At 45.2% G+C, this 23,341-nt stretch overlaps 1 protein-coding gene across 3 annotated transcripts in view; it reads right to left on the bottom strand.

The window, feature by feature from the left end:
- pcdh10a (protocadherin 10a) overlaps nucleotides 1–12,850 on the bottom strand; it is a 17,695-nt gene extending 4,845 nt beyond the window's left edge. For all 3 annotated transcript variants that reach the window (XM_046046278.1, XM_046046279.1, XM_046046277.1), the window contains exons 1-3: nucleotides 10,304–12,850; nucleotides 9,012–9,070; nucleotides 8,335–8,441 (exon numbers count right to left, since the gene is read on the bottom strand). In XM_046046278.1, coding sequence (XP_045902234.1) covers nucleotides 8,335–8,441; nucleotides 9,012–9,070; nucleotides 10,304–12,850 — 2,713 coding nt within the window. The remainder of the gene's footprint in view (nucleotides 1–8,334; nucleotides 8,442–9,011; nucleotides 9,071–10,303) is intronic.
- Nucleotides 12,851–23,341: the final 10,491 nt, after the last annotated feature.

The raw sequence follows: 23,341 nt of genomic DNA, 5'->3' as shown, positions 1-23,341 counted from the left end.
CACACACACACACACACACACACACACACACAGCTCCTGTAACCAAAAATACACCTGTGAAACTAGGCATCGAAGACCAGAAGGAAAGAAAACAGGCAAAATAAATTTAAGGTGATAACTCGCCCATTCAAAGATCACAAAATCTGAAAAGCCTTCTAAATATAATTCAGTGCCAGAATAGCTATTAAACATAGAAGCAAATCACATGCTCACACGTTTAAAGCCACACATAGCTGGCTTTAAATTAATTAACTATAATATTACAATTTACTTTAGCCATACACGTCATCCAGTATAAATAACATTCATTATTAACAAGAAGCACTGTCCACACATTGTCTAAGAACTACCACTGTGGCTGATTCTATGTTTTGTGTTTGCGTGCATTGTGTGGATGTAATCGTGCTGCTAATTCAGGCCTCACGGGGAGCAAGACAGGCGACAGAGACTGTGCAGTGGCACGAGGCTCACAGACCAGGGACAGCCAGGGCCAAACAGACGGGGGGAGTCACATATTTCACAGGCGGAGACAGCAGGCAGGAGAAGCAGCAAGACTGCAGGAACCATACGGAGGGAGAGGGGAGACCTGAACAATCGCAGATGGAAAGAGCAATGGCCAGAAAGGAAAGGGGGGAGACCCGGGCCTCGCAGATGGAGATGGGAGAGGGGTCACACAGAGGTGGGCAGAGACGGAGAACACTTTGATTTAACAACCAGATATTTAAAAAAAAATCCCAAGCTAAACATTAGCTTTTATGTACTTTAACCCTATTTTATGGAAATGTTTTCAGAATTTCAGTGTTTTTTTTTTCCAGCCACCCATTTTCTAAACCTTCTTATCTAACTATTCAGGGTCATGAGGGGCTGGAGCCCATCCAAGTTTAATAACTAAATAAATAAAATGTACAGAATATAAGAAAAATAAATTAAGGATTAACAGGACAGCCTTGGAGCTGCTATTAAATAGTTCTGAGTAAAACGGCAGAAAAACAGGGATTCAGGGAAAATAGCTGCATGTAAGGGCTGACAGCAACTTTCTTAGTATTTTATTATTATTATATTGTGTTTGGTTCAGCAAGTTTTGTCTGTTCAGTCTGTTGTCTCATCTGCCTGGCCCACAGAATCAGCACCAGCCAGTGCTTTTGCTGCCAAAGGGTTCATTTGTTTTTATCACCACCTAGCATGTGTAGGTTGTGGGTCAATTGCAGCTCTGTACTCAAGAGAAGAAACCATGATCCGGTGGGGTACAAAATGAGCAATCCAAAATTTCCAACAAGAACAGTGCAGGACAGCTACTCTGGAAGACTTGTATAAATGCTTATTCAGATTCTGAGTGGTGTTTACTTGCATTGCGTTTATGTTGTCTTTAAAGGTTGGGGGCATATATATGGTGTTTTTGGTCATTTCCACCTTGCAGTAAAACTGTAGCCTTTTAATGGACTTTTTGTAAATTAATTTTCTCCTCGGAAACACATGGGTGTTGACCTCAGGCCCTCCAGTCATCTCTGTGCTGTTGTTGTGCAGATAAAGTGGTTGGTAGCCACAATTCATATGCTTCTAAAGCAGGAAGACTGAAGCGCATGTGCAAAACCACATGCACATGCAACTATGCAAAACGCACGTACACATGCAGACAGATAGAGGTGCAGAGTTAATGTCGAAGGATTAAGAGAAATGCCAGTTTGTTCCGTGTTTCTCACATCACAGTATATTATTAAGCAGGCACAAGGACGTATTGTACTCTGGAGATGATGTGTAAATATAGTCTGCAGCAGTCACTGTTTACCTTACATCAGGCTTGGAGAAACTCTTGTCACTAGCTTCCAAACTACTCAGTGATTTTTACCTGCTGGCTCACTCTTAAAAAAACAGCGACATCAACACATATGTTTGCAAACACACACGCGCTTAAAAATACTCTCTTAACGCGGAGATATGTAAATGTACATAAGTAAACAGACAGACAGGCCATGACAACACATGACACCCAGTGGCTGTTTATCCCAGTGAAGCACCTTTTCTTCCTCGGGCAGGAAGCAAAACAACAACTGAAACAGTGACTGGCAATGACAGGCCCTGCCAGCAGCCCCGTCTCTCATCGTGACCTCATCAGGCAGGAAGAACACACGCACGCACGCACACACGCACGCACGCACGCCGCACACACACACATGGAGACATAAGCGATGCTACATAATGCAAACACAATCCACGTGCTAATAAGCAATCAGTACTTCTGTTCTTTTTTTTGTTTGGGTTTTTTATGAGTGTTTCCGAAATCCCACGTCGGTGCGATCTGACTAATTGCTCTGTCTGACATACATCCAGCAAGTGGGAGCGGGGAAATTAAGGAAAACAAATCCTGGGGAAACACAAGCCCCATGTTTGAATTCACTTTGGGGGTATATATCTGCTGCACTCAGGTTTGCAGTCGTTCCCTCCCTGCACTCATTCATCTGTCTATCTCCCTCTCTTTCTCTCTCCCTTTCTATTAGTCCCTCTGTGTCTCATTCCCTCTTCCTGTGTCTGTCTCTTGTTATTTCCCTTCATATTTAATCCTCTTTGCCCGTTTATTCCACTCTCTTCATCTCTTTTTCTCTCTCTAAAAAAAAAAAGAACACTCCTCGTCCCCAGGTAGAGGGTGTCTTCTATCCATACCTCTGTTTTTCATCTTGTCCTCCACTGTTCCGGAGAGAATGCAGACACAAAACGTCAATATTTGGACAGCAGCTCGGGACGGCAGGGGAGTAGTGTAGCTTCCTTACACGAGTTGGCCAGTGAGGCTGTGATGTGTAAACCAGAGACCTCCCAGGGCCAAAACAGAGGAAGACGCTTCCTGCCATATCCAGTAATGACAGACAGAGAAATTGTTCAGTCTCTGAGAGGCAGCTACCATTTTCGATGTAGCAACTGGGCTGGTAGAGAGAGCCAAGATGGCCGCTTGCCCTAACAGTGTCAGTTTGATTAATATCGCCCCTTATATATTGTTAGAGTAAAGGTTCTGGATGACCACTGATCATTGATCTCTGGTTTGTATGCCTTTCATCACTTAGGCTGCCCTTTGAATGCACTGAGCCATATATCCTTGACCAGACTATGTCTTAGGCACAAGCATGTATACACTGAGACCTCCTGACTGCAACTCTTAAGGGTCATTCTGGTTTATTACAACTATTTTCTTAGTTTTGGACATCATTTCTATTAGTTATTATAACATTGTACTCATCAGAGTTATTGTAAACACAGTGACATTGCGACAACAAAGTCCGATGCAGCTAGAAATGGAGAAAGTGTATAAGCTAACGGGTTAGCCTTTAGTCATCTAAACTATTTTAGCTTTTTGTTTTTCTTTTTTTACAAACAGGGGTGTTCATTATGAACAAAACAACAAACAAATTTGACTACATTAAGCCTTTTTTGTTATATCCTCTAAATAAACTCACCTCTTTGTTTTTTGAAATTAATACTCTCAGGAACGGTGCGCGCAGATGGAGTTGCTAAGTAGCTAATTTTCAGCAGACAGGATTGGGAACCAGTAATCTAAATCATTTTAGTTGGAATTAAAACTGAAAGTGAGTTCCCCGGAAACATTGATAACAGTTCCGTATTTCAAGGGGAAACTGTGCAATTATACACTATTGTTTTCTCTTCCAAATACGTTTAGCTAATGTGGGTGTGAATTCTCCTTTAAACCTGTTGCCAGAATGCATGCTTCAGTGACGCAAATGTGCATAAAAAGTGATTAAGTTTATGTTCTGTATCATATTAGAGAATGGTGTAACACATATCTTGATATCATAGTTTGTCTTTTTATTAAGGACGCTTAGCATCACAGAATGACTGGAGCAGATGTTCAGTGACGTTAAATCTCTGGACAGAAAGGATGATGTGTGTGTTACTCACGGCTAAAGCATGTGAATGACTGCCAGGACTTAACTGAGCTTTCCATTAGTCTTCCTCATATTCAGCGTCAATAATAAATTTCCAAGGACACTTTCTTTCCCTTTTTGATGTCATGTTTTCAGCAGATATGAGGCATATTCATATCTATATGAAGAATGCTTGTGTCCTCCTTTTCATCTGTTTGGGAACACTTAATTTGCTATTCAATTCATTCAGAAAGCAAAGCCATACCAAGAGGACAGTCATCATGACACCTGACAAGAGTATATTCCAATGTATTGGTAATGATTTCATTAAATGTTCTTATTATTGTTTTAACTAATTCCCACACAGAACTTAAGTTGAAATTAATACACTCCTTTATCTACCTTAAATGTGTTATAACAAGATAATAATTCAGTTTGAGATACGGAAGACATGTAACAATCAAAGTAGTCTAGTCAATTAGTTAATCAAAAATATTTATCTGATCCTTTGTCCGCTAGTCAGCTTAGAAGAAGTGCTGACATCCCTACCTGTTACTGGCTAAATGTTTTTTTTTTAATGAGGCCATGTTTTTATCCTATTTGCTGATGATAGATTTGTAGTTTTTCACGTCACATTGAAATGCTTTCGTTTTGGTTATGTTATTCTTTGCATGTTGCTTTTGAAGGCTTGCATGTGGACATTTAATTTCTGTGTATTTTAACATTTAGAGGTTGTACATTTTACGCTCCTTATAGAATCATTGTGTGATTCTTTAAGTTCAGTACTTTTTAGAGCAAAAGTGCTAAACACGTGCTTGTTCCAGGGTTTTAAATGCAAGGATTTGCTGCTTTTCTTTGTCTGACATGATAGTAAAGTGAATTTCCTTGGGTTTTGGACTGTTGGTTGGACAAAACAAGCAATTTTGAGATGATACTTTTGGCTCTAAGAAGCATTTTAAACTATTTTCTTACACATAATAGACAAAATGATAGATCAAGAAAATAATCTGCAGATGTATCGATGATTAAAATAATCATTAGTTGTAGTCTGATATTTTCAAAAATACAGGACAATATGTCAGTATCCTTTGTTATCCATTTGACAACAGAACTAAAGATGTTTTTTCACCTTTTTTGTGCTTTTTTTGATCATGTTATCACTATTTAAGCAAAGTCATTGTCAATTGTCAGCATTCAGCATTTATAGCATATACTTATTTTCCTTCACATTCAGCAAGGTCTCAATTTTTTTAATTATGTGACCTCAACATTCTTTTTGGTCTCATGGATCATAGACTCGGGGATCACCTCTAGTTTTGTCAGTATAGGGCCTGAGAGGAGGGTGTTTCAAAACCATTTGTGCTAAATTCCTCTGACAGCTCACAGACATGGGAAACTGCAACACGGTGCCCGCCACTAATTCATAATCAGCCATCTAATATACCGTTGCCACAGTGATTTAATTGTCCCATTTGTCACGGCTGTTGTTCTCACCAAAACAAACGCCATGATAACGATCATTTCCAGTCTCCCGCCTGTCACACAGCCTTCCACAGCTGATCGAAGGTTTCTGAGAAGCCACGTTTTTTCACTGATGAATATTCCATCCTCTCTTATCTGTCACCTTTTTTTTTGTTTGCTTGCTCACTCTTGCCACCATCTCCTATTAGAATGACGAGGGATATAATTAGGAAAACAGTGTCCTAATTTATTCGAACGACCTAAAAAAAGCATAAGGGTGCGTAGAGGTAAAAGGTGTGGTCGTCAATCAATAGTGCTTTGGCTCCTGACGCAGCAGTGCCTCATTTCAGACATGCTGCTTCTAGAAAAGCCATTTGCCCACTTTTTAAAGGTATCCGCTGATATCCCAGCCTCACAGGCAGTGTCCCTTTGATTTAAAACCACGTCAAGAGACTTATTTTCTAAAGTGTCAGACAAGCGGCCGAGCGGGAAGCTACGGCAGGTGTAGTTGATGATATGCCAGCTGGAAATGGTTTTCCCTTGATTTGAAATATTCCGAGGTGCGCCAAAAGGGAGAGTGTGTCACGCGGTCCCGTGAGGAAACCTTGCCTCTAACCCTCCTTTGATAATTGCTATGCAAAGGTTCCAGAAATGAATTACTGATCAGCCGAGTGTTGCAGAGAGCCAACGTGTGGGGGGAGACAGAATGAAGGATGAGACCATGCCACAAACCCTAGCGGAGAATATGTGTGTGTCACACACACACACACACACACACACACACACACGCTTAGAATGCAACTATATCTACTGTCAGTGCATGCTAAACATATGTGTGTGTATAATGTGCACACAGATATGCAAAACCGAAGAACATGCACTCTGCATAAAACTCTTATAGGCGAGTGCGCACAATAACATACACAAACATAGCATACAACCCATGAAACATCTGACAATATTCTTACCCCTATATATTTACACAGTAAAAAAAAACTCACATATACATAGAGACAAATGCCTATATAGATGCAATACCTGGCAGAGAGCAAAGCACCAGCTACCACTCTCTCTTCTCAAACTGAATCTCATTTAAGCTTCCCAGAGCACCGACTCATGGGAAAAGTCCTTTTCAATACAGACATCATCACCTAGCCTCATTTTCTCCTACTCAAAACACACACACACACACACGCACACACACACAAGTGAATTACATACAGGTACATACCTACATATTAAATTTCACAATGGTATACCTTTACACCCACACACATTCACACAGTCTGGTTTTGTTATTTACAGAAGTCTGTGAAACTCAAGTGTCCCTCTCTCCAAAATACCAGTCGTGTGATATTACCTCCCATGGAGTGGTAAGCTGTTCCCTTCTAAATCCAACATGAGGAACAAATGTTGGTTTCCTCGTATGAAATACGGAGTACAGCACCAACTGGGTACACTCCCAGGACAGTGCCAAATGAGCATGCTCGGAGCCAAATAAAGCTGAGGAAACATGTTATTGGTTCATAAATGTTGTCCTGTAACCAGCAAGAAGGAATTCAAGGCAGTACTCCACATATAATAAGTTTTAAAATACAGTCGCGGGCCAGAACATAATGTCAGAGCTGATTGCTTCCTGGGGTTAGCTGACTAGATCAATAGGTTAAGATGAATATCACATATTCATACTGCGGCGTCTCTTCCTTTCCTTCTCCTTGTATGGTTCTGTCTCTGATCTGCTGAGTAGAAATGCAAAAATGTTTAAAAAGAACAGCCAAACTGTGCTTTTCCAGATATTCATAGATCACACTCGGGTGGAAGATGTCAGAATGTATGTTTCAACATCCATGTTAATATTTATTTCACCAAACAATTTATTCTTGATAAGTAGAGCAGCCTCTTGGATTTGTTCCAATTTTGCATTCCAGGCTTGCACAGTTTGACCTTCCCAGCCTGTTTCATCAGCGAGGGCAGGCAGTGACACTACCACTGCTGCATATTGGCTCTCTATTCTGGCTGGGTTCATTAATAATGTCAAACACTGTGGAGCCTGATGAGGACCATTCACTATCCTACAACACCTATCTAATCTGCTCTATTTGTATTCCCAGCACTGATATGATATTTGGCAGGCTCTGGTCTAGACAGGGGTCTTACGCGAGCTGTGTGGAACAATCCCTCAGAAGGAAAGGGCAATTCAATATGAAATGAGATTTTGTATTGCTCCACTTTTTGTCTTGACTCCAGTTTGATCAATAACCAGGTACTAACCTAATAGAATTTTAGAGAGAACAAGGGGGGCTTAAGACCTAAATCCTTGTCTAAAAAATCCACTGCACTGTAAAAGAGAAATGAGAGTCGGTAAATAAACCTGAAGTGAGTGTGGATGGGGAAATGTTCCCTCATTCGAACATTTTACCTTCGCCTTAACTTTTGGAAGATACAATAAGAATGCAAAAGCTGCTAATGTGCTGATCAGCTGAATCTATAAGCAACAAAGACAGCACAACCTAGCAACTACGAGGCTGATTAAATGCATCTCATTATATCAATTTAAGCTTCCATGCCTTTTCTTTTCACTTGAGTGAACCTATTGATTTGTGGCACTAATGCACTATAGGCCTCACACTGCCTCGCTGCGAGTCGCTGTCCTTTTCAGCACCACTCAGTGGAACAGCAGTGTAGTTAGAAAGAGAGAAGGGGAACAGCGGCAAGAGGCAGAGGAAGAAAAGAGATTTCCCCAAATGTTCCTCCCTTTCACCCGGGTGTGAAATACAATCAACACCTCTGGGGCCTGATCATGCCAGCCAGCCAGCCAGCAACACCGGAGCCCGGGCCTTCGCACACTCTCAAATTAAGGAAATTAAAAGTCACTGGTCCGCACCAACAATCCAGTATTATCCCATTCACAATTGCAAACACACACTATGGAAAGAGAGGAGGGAGGGTTGTGTTTGTGTGAGCATTGAATTTGTGTGATTATGTGATGTGGGGGGGAACTCACCGGCCGAATGACCCCGGTTGGTGGCATCGTGGTCGCTGTCGCCCTGTTCGCTGTCGCCATGACCACTGTCTTTGGAGCTGACGATGTCTGCTTCCTGGAATGCCGAGCTGGGAGAGGCGTTGAAGTGAGAGAGCAGACAGTCGTGTCAGAGAAGGGGAAGAAAGAGGAAGGGAAAAATTATGCAGGGGGTCAGAGAAAGAGGTCGAGGTACAACAAGGTGGGAACATGAAGGGAGGAGAGGAGGAGGATTACATGAGGGGCAGAAAGAGGAAGGAGAATCGGAAATCAACACTACATTAATACAGTCACGGTGGCCGTCAAGAGTCTAAATTGGATGTTACACATGGCATGTAATGAAATCCAGCATTAGAGCTTTAATAGGCGCTGCTCTGTCAGTTATGGGACTGATGCCAAATTGAAGATGAACGTTATGGATGCACTGGGAACCATGTAGCCTCTCAAAGCCACAATTAACGATGCGGAATATACAGGATCCACACAGATGGGTGTAATATTCAATTTTATTGATATGTGAATAGGCTGTGGTTCCATGAGGCCTATTGGATGTTAGAGGTCCCCTGATGGCGAATGGTATGTGGCTCACTAGGTTTGGCACAGTGGTAATAATACAGTGTGTGAGTGAAGGTGCTGAGGTGTGTGTGTGTTCTTCTCACTACCTGTTGACACGTCTGGGTCTGTCCACAAGATAGCCGAGTTCTGCTCGTTGGTGTTTTGTCTGGAAAACCCACAGAAACACACATTTGATCACTTTTAATGGCAAATAGACACATTCATAAGACATAATAAGGAGCTTTATACTAGATGAGTGGAACATAGCTGACCACATATGCACACATTGGTTGTCAACATGTAACTGTGTTAGAAGAAGCTGTGGCAGCACCAGGCAGAGTTACTGGCGGTGCGGCGCATCCACTTTGTGAGAGAGTGGGCGAGAGGAGACGAGAGCAGGAGGAGTGGGTTAGGGAGGCGATTGAATGCGTAAATGATTGAGCCGCCCGATGCTGAAACTGAACAACCTTTGTTCACGGTGCTGGCATGCTGGGTCGTGCACGGAATACTTAACGCACAGCAAAGGCAAGGCTGTGACTGGCTGTCTGGCTCCGCTCCAGCCACATCGCAATCAACAAAAAGCCCCAACTCCACAGCTCCCCGAGGAGAACGCACAGGCTGAGCACAAAACAGGGCCGTTACTCATCTCTTCCTGTCTTCTAGTGATATTTGCCATGACATTTTTTTTAACCTAATAAGAATATATCAACTACAACGTGATGGGCTTAAGGAGGACAAGTTAATGAAGGCTGCTAACCAAACTATCGTGCACTCAAAGAAATGTTTCCCTTTCACTGTACTTATCACAAATCTGCATTATCTGAACTCACTTTGATAAGAGCCACACCTTAACCCAAATATTAAAAAGCCGCGGATTTTGAATTCAGTTCTTAACAGACATTACATATCCGTGCGTGCGCGCTTGTGTAAATACATGAGTCAGATTAAACTATTTTCACCAAACAAAATGAATAAATTAAATTAAAAACAAACATGTCTTCCAACTTCTTGGCCTGACCGCACAAAAAAATGAATCATGCTATTCCCAAATTCAAAACATAAAAGCTGATCTGACAGCAGTCTGGTGCGAAAAAAAACTCAGAGGCCACATGAGATTTAAAAATTGACATATCCAGTCACCATTAGGCATGGCAGTGATTAAAGGCCATTGAGCAGAACAGCCACGTCAATAGCAGATACCGCTTCCATCCTCTCGGAGACTTTTGCAGCGCGTGACCTGAATGCATAACATACTTTGACATGAAGCAGACACAGCTGTTGATTTCTGGAGGATCTTTAAAATTAGGTTAACCCTTTAAATCACGGTGTTGGGCACTTTAACTACATCTGATAGGGAGTTAAGTGGAGCCCTGGGCGACACAAGCTGATCCAGGCTTACCTCATTAGAGAGAATACTGCCATTGGATATGATGTCCGGTTGTTGGTCACTGTAACCCGTGACTATGGCGCCGCAGGGGTTGGTGTGATCCGTGTCAGTGCTGCGGGAGGGGCTGCACGGTTTGAGGAACATCAGATCCGTTTTTGCGGACTCCGGTGTAAGACACACCTGGTAGCAGTAGGAGTTCTGGTTCTGGTGGTGGTGGGAGCCGAAGCCCCCTCCCACGCCGCCCACACCAGACTCCTCAACGGGCACCTGCCCCACGGGCCCGACCCCTGACGTCACGTTGGTGCTCTGAACTAACATGATGTCGGATTTACTCAGCTTCTTCTGTTTCCGGCCGCGAGCCTGTCTGCTACAGCACGAGCCGCAGCACAGGCAGCAATCACCGGCCAGTAGGCACGTGTACAGGTTGAGCTTCTTGTCTTTTTGGCAGCGCACGGCAAGCACGATCATAGCCAAGAGGAAGACGAAGGACACGGAGCCCAAAGCGATGATGAGAATGAGGGTGAGGTCGAGGGAGGTCTCCTTTGCCTTGGAGGCCGAGCCGCGGTCCCCGCTGCGGCCTTCGACCACGCTGTCCACTAATATTACGCTCACACTCGCCGAGGAGGAGAGAGGGGGCTGCCCGTGGTCCCTCACTTCGATCAGCAGGTCGTAGAAGCCCTGCGGGTCCCGCTTGGGAGAGATCCTGCGGGCTGTCCTCAGCTCCCCCGTCCTCCAGTCCATTCGGAACATCCCCATCTCGTTGCCCCGCAGGATGCTGTAGGACAGCCGTGCGTTCTCGCCATCATCCGCATCCATGGCCACAATGCGCGTCACAAGGTAGCCGGGCTCTGCCGAGCGCGGTAGGTGCTCTCTGGCTGTGCCGTTTTTACCGATGGGGGCTATTACAGTGGGAGCGTTGTCATTTTGGTCAACAATGATCACATTTACAGTGGCATTAGAGAAGAGCTCAGCAGCACCAGAGTCTTTAGCCTTGACCATGAAGCTAAACTCCTTCAGCTGCTCGTAATCAAACGAGCGCAGCGCGTAAAGGTAGCCGGTGTCCTGGTTTATGGACACATATGTAGCCACAGACATGTCCTGTATGTTACACTCCAATATGGAGTAAGTAATAAGAGCATTCTGTCCTATATCAGGGTCCAACGCGCTCACGGCGTGGATGAAAGCACCGGGCACATTATTCTCAGTCACATACACATCATAAACAGCCTGCGTAAAACGGGGCGCATTGTCATTCTCATCGGAGACATGCACTTTAATGGACTTGCTGGTGGCCAGCGAAGGCTGACCCTTATCTTTGGCCACCACAGTGATGGTGTAGGAATCAGTGTTCTCTCTGTCCAGCGGTCCGTCTGTCACGATGGTGTAGTAGTTTTTAAAAGACGATTTCAGCTTGAAAGGAACGTCTCCCAATATTTCGCAGCTCATATGTCCATTCTCACCAGAGTCCCTGTCTGAGACGCTAAAAAGTGCGATCACCGTGCCCGGGGCGTCCTGCTCGCTTACGGACTCAGTCACAGTGCTGAAACCGATCTCTGGTGTGTTGTCATTCACGTCCATGAGTTTGACCAGCACTTTACAGTGCGCGGGGACCGCATTAGCCCCCATGTCTTTAGCCTGGACATAAATCTGGTGCGTGTTGCTCTCTTCATAGTCCACCTCACCCGCCACCTCTATCCTGCCTGTTCTGGCATCAATGTTGAATAAGTCCTTTACCCGCGGGGCGTTATGACTGCTGAAAGAATAAACTATTTCCCCGTTTTGTCCCTCGTCAACATCCGTGGCGTTGAGCTGAATGACCAGAGTGCCCACAGGAGAGTTTTCTCGCAGGTTAACAGAGTACACAGACTGGTCAAAGGTGGGCGCGTTATCATTAGAGTCCAGAACTTTAACGACTAGGAGAGCCGTCCCGGTCCTCTGCGGGATGCCCCCATCCACAGCCGTCAGCACATAGCGGTGCACCGCCTGCTGCTCCCTGTCCAGCGGCTTCTCCAGCACCAGCTCTGCGAACTTGTTCCCGTCACTCTGTGTCTGCACGTCAAGGTAAAAATAGTTATTATTTGTTATGGCATATGTGCTGAGCGCGTTTGTGCCCACGTCAGGGTCGAAGGCATTCTCCACCGGGAAACGGGTCCCGGGGATGGCGCTCTCCGAAATCTCCACGGAAATATCTGTTTCGGGAAAGCTGGGAGGATTGTCGTTGATATCCATCACCTCAATCTCCACGCGGAAGAGCTCCAGCGGGTTCTCCAGAAACACCTCCAGGTGCAATAAGCACGGGATGGTCTGCTTACAGATTTCTTCCCGGTCAATTTTCTCCTTCACCACGAGCGCACCGTTCTCTAAGTTCACCTCCAGATAAGGTGTTCGCGAACTAGGCACCGTCTGAAAGCGGCGAGCGGAAAGTTTGGTAATGTCCAGCCCCAAATCCTCTGCAATATTCCCAACCACAGAGCCAGGTTCCTGCTCCTCTGGCACGGAGTAGTGTAGCTGGGAGACAGCTCCATTCAGGATGGAGATCAGGAAAATTAACCAAATCATCTCCTCTCCCTCTCACAAATTGCACTTCGAGACGAAAAAAAAAGTGTTATTCCTTTTTCTTACAAGAAATGAGCATTTCCCATTTCCTCTGTCCGTAAAAAGGCAGTGAAATAAACAGCAACAAGGCTGTCCGATTCTGAAATTCCTCTCCTCTGCCTCGGGTCAGTGGAACATTGTGTCGTTTCAGCTGTGAGAAGCACAGCCATTTGATCCGAGCTTCTCTGTTTTAATCAATTCTGCACCGGTCTGTGAGTTTTGGCGTCAGCGCAAACATTGCAGGCTGGAGCCAGGACGCAGAGCCAACACTCCCTGTGCACAGAACAGACTGCCCCTTCTTCACATAAAGTCACACAACAACATAGGAAATTCCACACAAGCAGGAAAAAGACAGCAAAAAAACAACTCCTATTTACGCACCGCCTAAATCTATAACAAATGCAACTTCTAAATAAAGACTGGCGAATAACAGGACTTTCTCTCTATCTCTCTCTGTGAGGATGTAATCACTGCGCCTAAGCGCTCAAAGCGGATGATGTTCTCAGCTCGGCTTCTGCAAGGCGAGTGCGAGCAGCGGGGTTGGTTTTGCGCACAGCTCCTTCCCCCACCAGCCAATGGTATTCTCAAACACCGGGTGTAATGGCACCTGATTGGGGCTCTGCAACGCCAGCCAGAGCACACATCGGGCCCTCACAACAAAACCAGTTAAGTGCCGCTGCGCTCCTCTCCTCTCCTCTCCTTTTCTCCCCTCTCTCCTCCAGGCCCAGCCTCAGTTGTAGCAGGGAAATTAAATGTTTTACACATCCAGTGAATTAAGAAAGTCGAATAATAGTGGATGACAGTTGGCATCGGCGGGGCTGTGTGTCGATTATATTGCAGCTGCCTTGGGAATGCTGGTATTTCTGAAATATTATATTGGAAAAATAAAATTATTTTTAATGTTCCCCCCCCCTGTTACAAATGGCTCTCAAGTTTTTAAATAAAGTACCCCAACCATGATTAGATTACCCTTGACGCTAATATATCAACAGTTTGGTATTAGCTCTAATACTAATGCATGAGTCAGAATGTAGGAAGGATGCCCACAACCAAAGACCACCATGTAAAGAGCCTGCGCAAGTAAAGATAGCTAGTGACGCAATACCCCACAGTGCCATGGCCACTCTCTCTCTTTCTCTCTCCCTCTCTCAGAGATGAACACACATCTAAGCACAATGGGGGTGGGGGCATAAAACATTTTAAATAAAGTAAAATCTCCAGTGTCGTTTGGTTGTTTGGTAGTGAGCAGTATGTTGCAGGGTTCCATCTGAGCAGGATCACACATGACTTACTTTAATTCAGTGTAATGAAGCACCATACTTTAGTCCTACCGTGTTGCTAATAGCCTGGAGCCTATTAGTTCCCCTATCTTCCCATTCTTATCATTAACCCCCTCACATGCTGGTCGTAACTGTAATGCAGTTGCATCATGTGCTAATTTAATTCATAAAACATAAATTAAATATGCAAATGGAATAGTTGCGAGGGAGACACAAGTAGTGGGGGTCTAACTACTTGCGAACCATTTGGAGGATGATGACAAAAAGATGAAAAAGAGCGTAATTGAAGCTAATTAGCATAAGTCGAATGTAATAGACGGAGCGCAACAGTATCGGCCGTAATGCAAAGCGACGTGCCCATTGTGCAGTGGATTAAACAGCGAGTGATACGCGATTCTGCATCTCGCCATACAAGTCAGGAGAAACAAAGAGGAGACGTTAGATGAATTTCCACTCATGTCTGAGCCGGAGTTGTGTGACTGAATCGAGCTGACACTGAAGTCGGATCTCAGAGCAGAGCGCACAGCATCTCCTCTCTCTCTGTCTCTGTCAGGCTGTTGCAGAGACCAACGTCGCCCCCTCGCGTCAGCCCGCTTTCTTTTTAATAATTCCTGAAGAGGAAGAGGGACCACTACAACCTACACACTGGTGTCCACTAATTTTGTGCTGGAGCGGTAGAAACAGCTGAAGCAATGCAGCATATTTAGTTGTTGAACTTTATTTAGTATTCCTTTTGACCCCCCCCCCACCACTGTACAAGTCAGCATGACATGTACAAAAGAAAAAAAAGAAATACAACAGAAATAAAACATTAAACTTTGATTCAAAATATATAAATATATGCATTTTTATAAAATATAATATTATAATATAAATATTGAGTATAAATGTTCAATTATTATTATTACTTCATTATTTTATACTTATTGTTTTTCTTTTGACATGGCATGCTGATTTTCTACAAAGTATCCTAAATATTCAGATCCTCCACCTAAATAAAAATAGTAATACTACAGTGTAAAATATTAATTACAAGCAAAAGTCCTGTGTTCACTTACAGCAAGTAAAAGATATTATTAACAATTAACGATGCATATTTTAAAAGCTGATCCTACGTTTTGTTTAGAAATTCTTAATGTGCAATGTAACTATAAGTATGTAGCAGGAAAATGTAGTAGAAACAAAAGTACAATATTCTCCTCTTAAATGCAGTGGAGTAGAAGTATAAAATGCAAAAAATGTAGGTACTCAAGTAAAGTAGGGGAGACACTTTTTGCTTCAGTAACTATAACTCACTGAATTTTTTAGCTAGAGTTCTCAGATTTTTATACAAAGTACCCACAGATGCTGAGTTAGCCTTACTCAAAGGTACTGTGGGGGAAATGCAGGTGTCCCTTTCTTCATGTACTGACGTCATCGTTGATCTGAAGTGCAAATATGAACGCCTAATTAAGTTGGAGAATAAGTGTGATGACCTCGAATCCAGATCACGCTGCCAAAACATAAGAATCGTTGGTGTTTCTGAAGACACAGTTGTTAACACTACAGCGGTCGCTGCCCTGCTAAAGGACGTACTGAAGTTGGATAAAGAGCCGCTATCAGCCCAGCCGAGGCCAGACCAGATGAGCGACCTCGTCCCATTATCGCCAGATTCCATTACTACACTGATTGTGCAGATGTTTTGCGACGCACAAGAGAGGGCCAATGGTCCGGTGCGGGAAATGGGAGGATTAGCATTTTCCCCGATCACACTGCCAAGGTAGCCCGAGCCGGGGCTGCATTCAACGAAGTTGGGAAGCACCTGCGAGGCGTTAAGGGGGTACGCTACGGTCTTTTCTACTTCCCAACTGCGGATAAGCTATGGAGGTGTGGAAAAGGACTTTGTTTCAGCGCACGATGCTGAAGCTTACGTCAAGAAGATGAACATTGGGTAATATTTACAAGTGGCATCTTACAGTTATATCATACCTTTTTGCCTTCAGTTTACATTCGAATATTGTTTACATCCCGTGTTCATATATTTAACGTTAGGCCTACTTATTTGTTAACTTGAGATTCTTTCATCTCTCCTTATCATTTCTTTGGTGAATTAAAATCGAGGTGTAATAACACTCTACTTTAGCCCAATGTTATGTTTATAATAGGTTTAGTTATGATGAGCGAAGTGTTTATATTTTCTCTTTACAATATAAATTAGGCCGACTTTGCAAACGCACTTGACTCATATCTTATTATTGTTTGGTCGACCCGTTATGGGGTATATCAGTATTAGCTGAGACTTAATGCCAATTGACTCTGTGGGAGTGTTTCTTAGGTTTAGCTCAAGTGATTCTCGGAGTTGTCACTGTTGTGGCGACAGTTTTTCCCTGTTTTGCACTGCTGTCTCCCTTATGGAGACTTTGTTTTGGTGTGAGCAATCCTGTTAAAAGATCCAGGGTTTTTACCCATCTGAAGCAGCTTAGTGCTGACATTGTGTTTTTGCAGGAAACCCATCTTAGACTTAAGGAACATCACAGACTCTAGTCTCCAGATTATCTCGTACTCCTCCTACTCCAAAGAAAAACATAAAACAAGGCTATCAGAACTTTTGTTAGCTATCGGTAACCTTGATCAAAAATGTGCATCTGACCCCTCCCCAGAGCTATTTAAGAATCTGATCTCCAGACAGAGTTCGATCTAATTTCATCTAAAAGCACAGAGCAAATGTTATTAGTAACTTGTGGTACTTTTTATGAACACGGTGATAAAGCACATCGGTTATTGGCACACCAGTTAAAACAGCAATCCACCTCACGTCTCATACCCCAAATTAAGAATTCTTCGGGTATACCTGTCACAGATCCTAAGGAAATGAATGCGTCATTTAAGTCATTCTACTCTGCTTTGTACAAATCAGAATTTCCGAAAAATACCACCAAGATGAATCAGTTTCTGGATAACCTTGAAAATCCTACTATTGATTGTGATCGTGTGAAGGAATTGGATGCTCCGCTTTACTTGGAAGAATTATTGCTTTCTATCAAAGCAATGCAGTCAAATAAAGCCCCTGGTCCCGATTGATTTACAGTAGAGTTTTTTTAAGAAATTCTGTGATAAATTGGCCCCTTTACTTTTGCAGATGTATAATGAATCTTTGGAAAACGGTTTGCTACCTACCACACTTACTCAAGCATCAATATCTCTTCTCTTGAAGCCTGACAAGGATCCTAACCTCTGTGGCTCTTATAGACCTCTTTCCTTACTAAATGTTAATGTAAAGGTATTGGCTAAGATTATTGCTCTTCGTTTGGAAAAGGTTTTGCCTAGTAATATTTCTGAAGAACAGAATGGCTTTATTAAAGGACGCCATTTATTTCATAATACTCAAAACATTATTTATTCGGCGCAAACGACAGATTTACCTGAGCTTGTAATATCATTAGTTGCTGAGAAGGCATTCGACAGGGTAGAGTGGGGATACTTATTTGCCGTATTGGACAAATTTGGCTTTGGAGATAAATTTGTAAATTGGGTGAGATTATTATATGCATCACCACAAGCTTGTGTTCAAACAAATGACATCCGCTCTGAATATTTTTCATTAGAGCGAGGGACGCGTCAGGGTTGTCCTCTATCACCATCTCTGTTCGCCTTGGCTATTGAACCGCTCTCCATTACGTTACGATCCTCCACCTGTTTCAAATGTGTTTTTCGCAATGACATTGAACACCGTTTATCGTTATATGCGGACGATTTATTGTTATATGTATCCGACCCAGTATCCTGTCTTCCTACCATTTTGTCCACTCTTAAAACATTTAGTTGTTTCTCTGGATATAAAATTAATTTACAAAAGAGCGAATGTTATCCCATCAATTCAGCGGGTTTGTTACTTCAACAAACTGACTTGCCCTTTAATATCAGTCACTCTGACTTCAAGTATCTCAGTATTAGTGTGACATGGACATTTTCCGGTCTTCTGTCTGCTAACTTTTCCCCACTTTTAGCCAAAATTAAATCTGATCTCCAGAGATGGAATAATCTACCTCTTTTCCTTATTGGGAAGATCAATGTTATTAAAATGTGTTGTGGTGGCAGCCCGGCTGACAGTGAGTGTCCTGGTTTTTTTCTCCTTTTTATCAGTTATTCTGCTTTTTCCTTGGATTTCTGTTCCCTGCCTGCCTCCCTTTGTTTTCCCTCCTGTGTGTGCTCTCTCTCCCTCTGCTCCTGAACCCAGCCAATGACCCGCACCTGCACCTCATCAGCCACCTCGTCAACCTGCCACACCTGCCAGTAGTCAACCTTATCCCTGCCTGTATTGCAACCCCGGTTCTCCACACCACTCTTGCTTGATCGTCATTGCTCCATACCCGGTGCCACCTCTGCGTTCAGGCTCTCATGTTTCTTCTTTTCTCTCATTTTCCCTGTACTTTGTCGCTCCAGTCACTAACCCTGCCTTTCTGTCTGTTTTCCATCCCAGGTTCACTCACCCTTGTCATCCGTTCTGTCGGCTGGGCTCATCCCCCACGGCGTCCTCCCAGTTCTCCCCTGCATCCTCCCTTCCTCGGCCCCAGTGTTCCCCGGCTCCCTGGTCCCAGTCCCGTCGGTTTCCCTGTGCCAGTGTTTCCCCGGCATCCTCCTCTCCCTCCACTCCAGTCCCTCAACCCCCTTTTTCCCTAAATAAACCTCCTTCGCTCTGAGCGCTGTGTTTGGGTCCTCTCACACCACCCACGTAACAGAACGATCAAGACAACTATGGCCCCAGCAACCGCCCCCAGGAACAAGCTAGTCAGCTTTGCGGGGAGCTGTTGGAATTGGAGGAAAAGTGGAGGGGCTCAAGTCACGCGGGCTACAAGCTGGCTCTTCTGACGTTTGGCCAGGTGAAAGTCTCCCAGAGGCCGTGGCTGAGGGACTCCATCCCTGAGTGGCTGGCCAGGTTTTTCCACCTCCCCGTTAGTGCCTCTAGCCCCCAGTGGACTCCTTCCTGACCCGCTAGTTGCAGGCTGGGAAGCGTCTGCCCCTATGCCTGCTAGCGCCGCTAGCCCCCAGCCTGTTCCCATGTCTGCGAGCGCCACTAGCACCCTGCCGGTCCCTTCTGGTACCCAGCCTGCCTGTTATTCCCCCGGCCCGCCTGACACTACTCTTGACCCCTGTCATCAGTTCGAGGGAACCCGCCTGGCCATCTTCTCTGGATTCCGTGGTGGCCATCGGAGGAGAGGTGGCCATCACGGCTCCCGCCAACACACACCACTCTCCCTTGGTCCCCGGCCTGCTAGCCCCCAGTCTGGTCCTGATCCCCAGCCCGCTAGCGCCGCAGGCCCCCAGCCTGTCCCTGATCCCCAGTTGGTTAGCCCCCAGTTTGGTCCAGATCCCCAGCCTGTCCTTTGGCCTACTAGCGCTGCTAGCCTCCAGCCTCCAGCCTGTCCCTGATCCCCAGCCAGTTAGCCCCCAGTCTGACCCTGATCCCCAACCTGCTAACGCCGTTAGCCCCCAGCCTGTTCCCCAGCCTGCAAGCGCCACTAGCCTCCTGCCTGTCCCTCCCGATCCCCAGCCCATTAGGGCCGCTAGCCCCCATGCCTTGTCAGAGGATCGACAGGCCTCAGCCCCGCCGGTGGTCCGGCCTACCCCCGCACCTCGTACCCTGTTGGCGGATCGACCGGCCTCAGCCCCGCCGGTAGTCCGGCCGACCCCCGCACCTCGTGCTCAGTTGGCGGGCCAACCGGCTTCAGCCCCGCCGGTGGTCCGGCCAACCCCTGCTCCTCGTGTTCTCTTGGCGGATCGATCGACACCAGCCCCGTCGGTGGTCCGGCCGACCCCTGCTCCTCGCACCAAGGCCCTCAGCCCAGCAGCCTCGTCCCTGACTCCCCCTGCTGCTGTCTCGCTGCCGTCCCCTAGCCCGGCTCCCCGGCCCCTGAAGGGATCGCCATGCCTTGATCCCCGGCCTCTGGAGCGGTCACCTTTCCTTGCTCCCCGGCTTCATGAAAAGTCATCTCGCCCCTTAGCCCATCCCTCGGGCCGCCCGCCCGAACTCTCTGGCTTACCTGGCCCCACTCCCTGGCCTCTGGAGAGGTCGCCTCGCCTTGCTCCCTGGCCTCAGGAGAGGTCGTCTCGCCCCTTAGCCCAGCCCTCGGGCCTCTGACTCCCCCGGTCCGCCCTCGGGCTGCCCGCCGGACCTCCCCGGCCCCCCCGGTCCGCCCTCGGGCTGCCTGCTGGACCTCCCTGGCTCCCCTGCTCTGTCCTCGGGCTGCCCGCCTGCCCTTCCTGGCTCCCCCGGTCCGCCCTCGGGCTGCCCGCCTGCCCTTCCTGGCTCCCCCGACGGACCTCCCTGGCTCCCCCGGTCCGCCCTCGGGCTCCCCTGCTCTGTCCTTGAACTGCCCGCCGGACCTCCCTGGCTTCCCCGGTCCGCCCTCGGGCTGCCCTGGTCCGTCCTCGGGCTGCCCCCCTGAACTCCCTGGCTCCCCTGGTCCGCCCGAACCCTCTGGTCCCCCAGCTCTGCCCTCGGAACGTCCCCCCAAACCCTCTGGCACCCCGGCTGTACTCCCTGGCCCCCCAGCTCTGCCCTCTGGCTCCCCGCCTGAACTCCCTAGTGGGAAGGCCGCCGGGAGGCGTCCGTTGAGGAGGGGGCTCTGTTGTGGTGGCAGCCAAAAGAGGTGTGTGTGTGTGTGTGTGTGTGTGTGTGTGTGTGTGTGTGTGTGTGTGTGTGTGTGTGTATGTGTGTATGTGTATGTGTGTGTGTGTGTGTATATTCTTATTGAGAGTCACAATCAGTGCTTGAAGTGGGCCGGTATTCACTGGTACGCAGTACCAGCACTTCCATATTTTATTCTTTGGCGTACCGGGACTTTTTCTTGTGCACAGGCACTTCTCACAAGCTGCCCATAGGCTTTTCTACCCTCTCCACCGGCGGAGACAGAGTATGGAAAAGGTCGAGTGACAATGCACACGTCAACATGTGTACAATGTGTGAATGGGGAGTACTGGTCACAGTGCTGACAAATTAATGCTGGTAACCCTGGAGTGCGGGTTTGGTGGACCCAGACTGCATAGGGCAATCTGGAAAATATTAAAATCAAGAAAGTACCTAGTTTTATGTATCGTGGATGGTTGTAACACTTTTTAAAGAAGTGTTAATACCCACCCCACCCCTGTCAGCCAATGTTTAGCTAGCTGTATTACCATAGTGGTTTCAAATTAGAAAGGAAAAAATGCATCACATGTTGCCTGAGAAACTACATTTCAATCTAATATAAATCAAACAATTCTATCTGCAACAGTATAGATACTAAACAAAATACAGTCTTGGTCAAAAACTTTACATTCATATCTCAAAATCAGTTTTTTCTCTATATATTCTGAATATGCCTGTTTCCAGACTTGATAACCACCATACCTGATTGGGGAGGAAGTAGGTAAATACTGCAATGATCACCTAACTCCTATCTTATCTCTATTTGGTGGAATTGGTGTTGTTACAACTCTCTCCTTGTTACAACCATACCTGGTCTCCCCTACATCAAAATTGTACTTAAGTACGGTACTTGAGTAAATGTACTTAGTTACATTCCTTAAATATATATGTGCTGCCACAAAATTTCCTCTAAATCTGCTTTTTGTCGCCTTCATGTTCCTGTGACCAGGGCTTTAGCCAGGATTTTAGAATTACAAGGGTTCATGAATCCAGATTCCCCCAATGCCAGCCAACCTGCCTAAGAAATGTGAGACTAGATGTCAAAATCTCATACATTAAAATTATTGGAACTATTTTTATTGAGAAGAAATGTTTTAGTGAAAACATTTGCCTCTTATACTTGTTTTAGGGAAATAATGGATTTTCGCAGTTTATATGTGTGGTTATAAAGGCCCTGCACATACCCACATGTGTGTTTAATCACAGTGACTGACTAGACCTACACTCATTGATCTTTGGTGGAGCTATGCTGGAATTTACATGAATTTGTAAGAACAGCCTTTTTTCACAGCAGACTTTTTGAGTAGTAATAGTAGGAAAAGCACAGTAAGTAAGTAAGTAATAGCACCTTTCACAGATTAAAATTTGCTGCACAATAAAGTGAAGTATAAATCAAATGAATACATAAGAAAAACATAAATCAGATAGCCATAAAACCCTTGTCTTACTAAAAGCCTGTTTGAATACTAGAGTCTTCAACTGCTTTTTAAAAGAATCGACAGAATTTATAGAACATAGTAATGGCGGCAATGCATTCCATAACCTAGGAGATGATTGATCCCCTCTGGTCTGTAAGTGAGTGTGGGGAACCACTAAGAGACTCTGATCTGATGACCTCAGACTGCTGTTGGGAGTATGAAGCTGTATCAAGACAGACATGTAGGGAGGAACTTGACCGTGCAGGGCTCTAAAAGTAATGACCAGGACTTTAAACTGGATTCTATGGTCGACTGGTAACCAGTGAAGCCAAAACAGGTGTAATGTGTGCCCTTTCATTAATGTGAGTTAGAAGCCTGAAGTTCTGAACAGTATGGAGACAGTAAAGCTTCTTCTTATTCAAACAAGTAAACTGTTACAGTAATCTAATGAGCGGAAATAAAAGCATGAACGACCATCTCCAATTCTGCCTTTGACTCTAGTGCTCTTAGTTTGGCTATATTTCTGAGTTGAAAGAAGCAGTTTCTAACTAATCTAATAATACTAAGTTAACTAATTTACAGTGGTACTCCATCAGTAGAGCTAAATAACATCCGCATACAGATGATAACATACGTCGCTGAACTGCCTAATTATATGTCCTTGAGGGAATATATACAGAAGGAACACAATATGTCCCAAGACAGAACCCTGTGGTACCCCTGCACGGCAACACTTAACACTAAAATGTTTGCCGGAAAGGTAAGATGAAAATCATTTTAAGACTGATCCAGACATCCCGACCAGATTATGAAGTCTATAAATGATAATATTATGATCAAAAGTATCAAATGCAGATGAAACATCCAATTGGACAGAGTCAGCTGACATCATAATGTCACTAGAGGGTTTAAGTACTGCACTTTCTGTGGTGTGCTTTTTTGTGTAAACCGGACTGGAATTTATTAGTAACATTAACAGTGTCTCAGTGACAGTGTGTCAGAGAGCCAGCACTGTGAAAATCTGAAGCAGCTGGAATTCAGCCAGCATTCATTTTGTTATCTACACCTGTGCTTTTCATACTGTGACATG

Source organism: Micropterus dolomieu, linkage group LG04 (assembly GCF_021292245.1).
Source record: "Micropterus dolomieu isolate WLL.071019.BEF.003 ecotype Adirondacks linkage group LG04, ASM2129224v1, whole genome shotgun sequence".
In the NCBI taxonomy this organism is placed as follows: Eukaryota; Metazoa; Chordata; class Actinopteri; order Centrarchiformes; family Centrarchidae; genus Micropterus; species Micropterus dolomieu.
The sequence above is the reverse complement of the archived record's forward strand: the minus strand, read 5'-3'. Positions and strand labels throughout refer to the sequence as shown.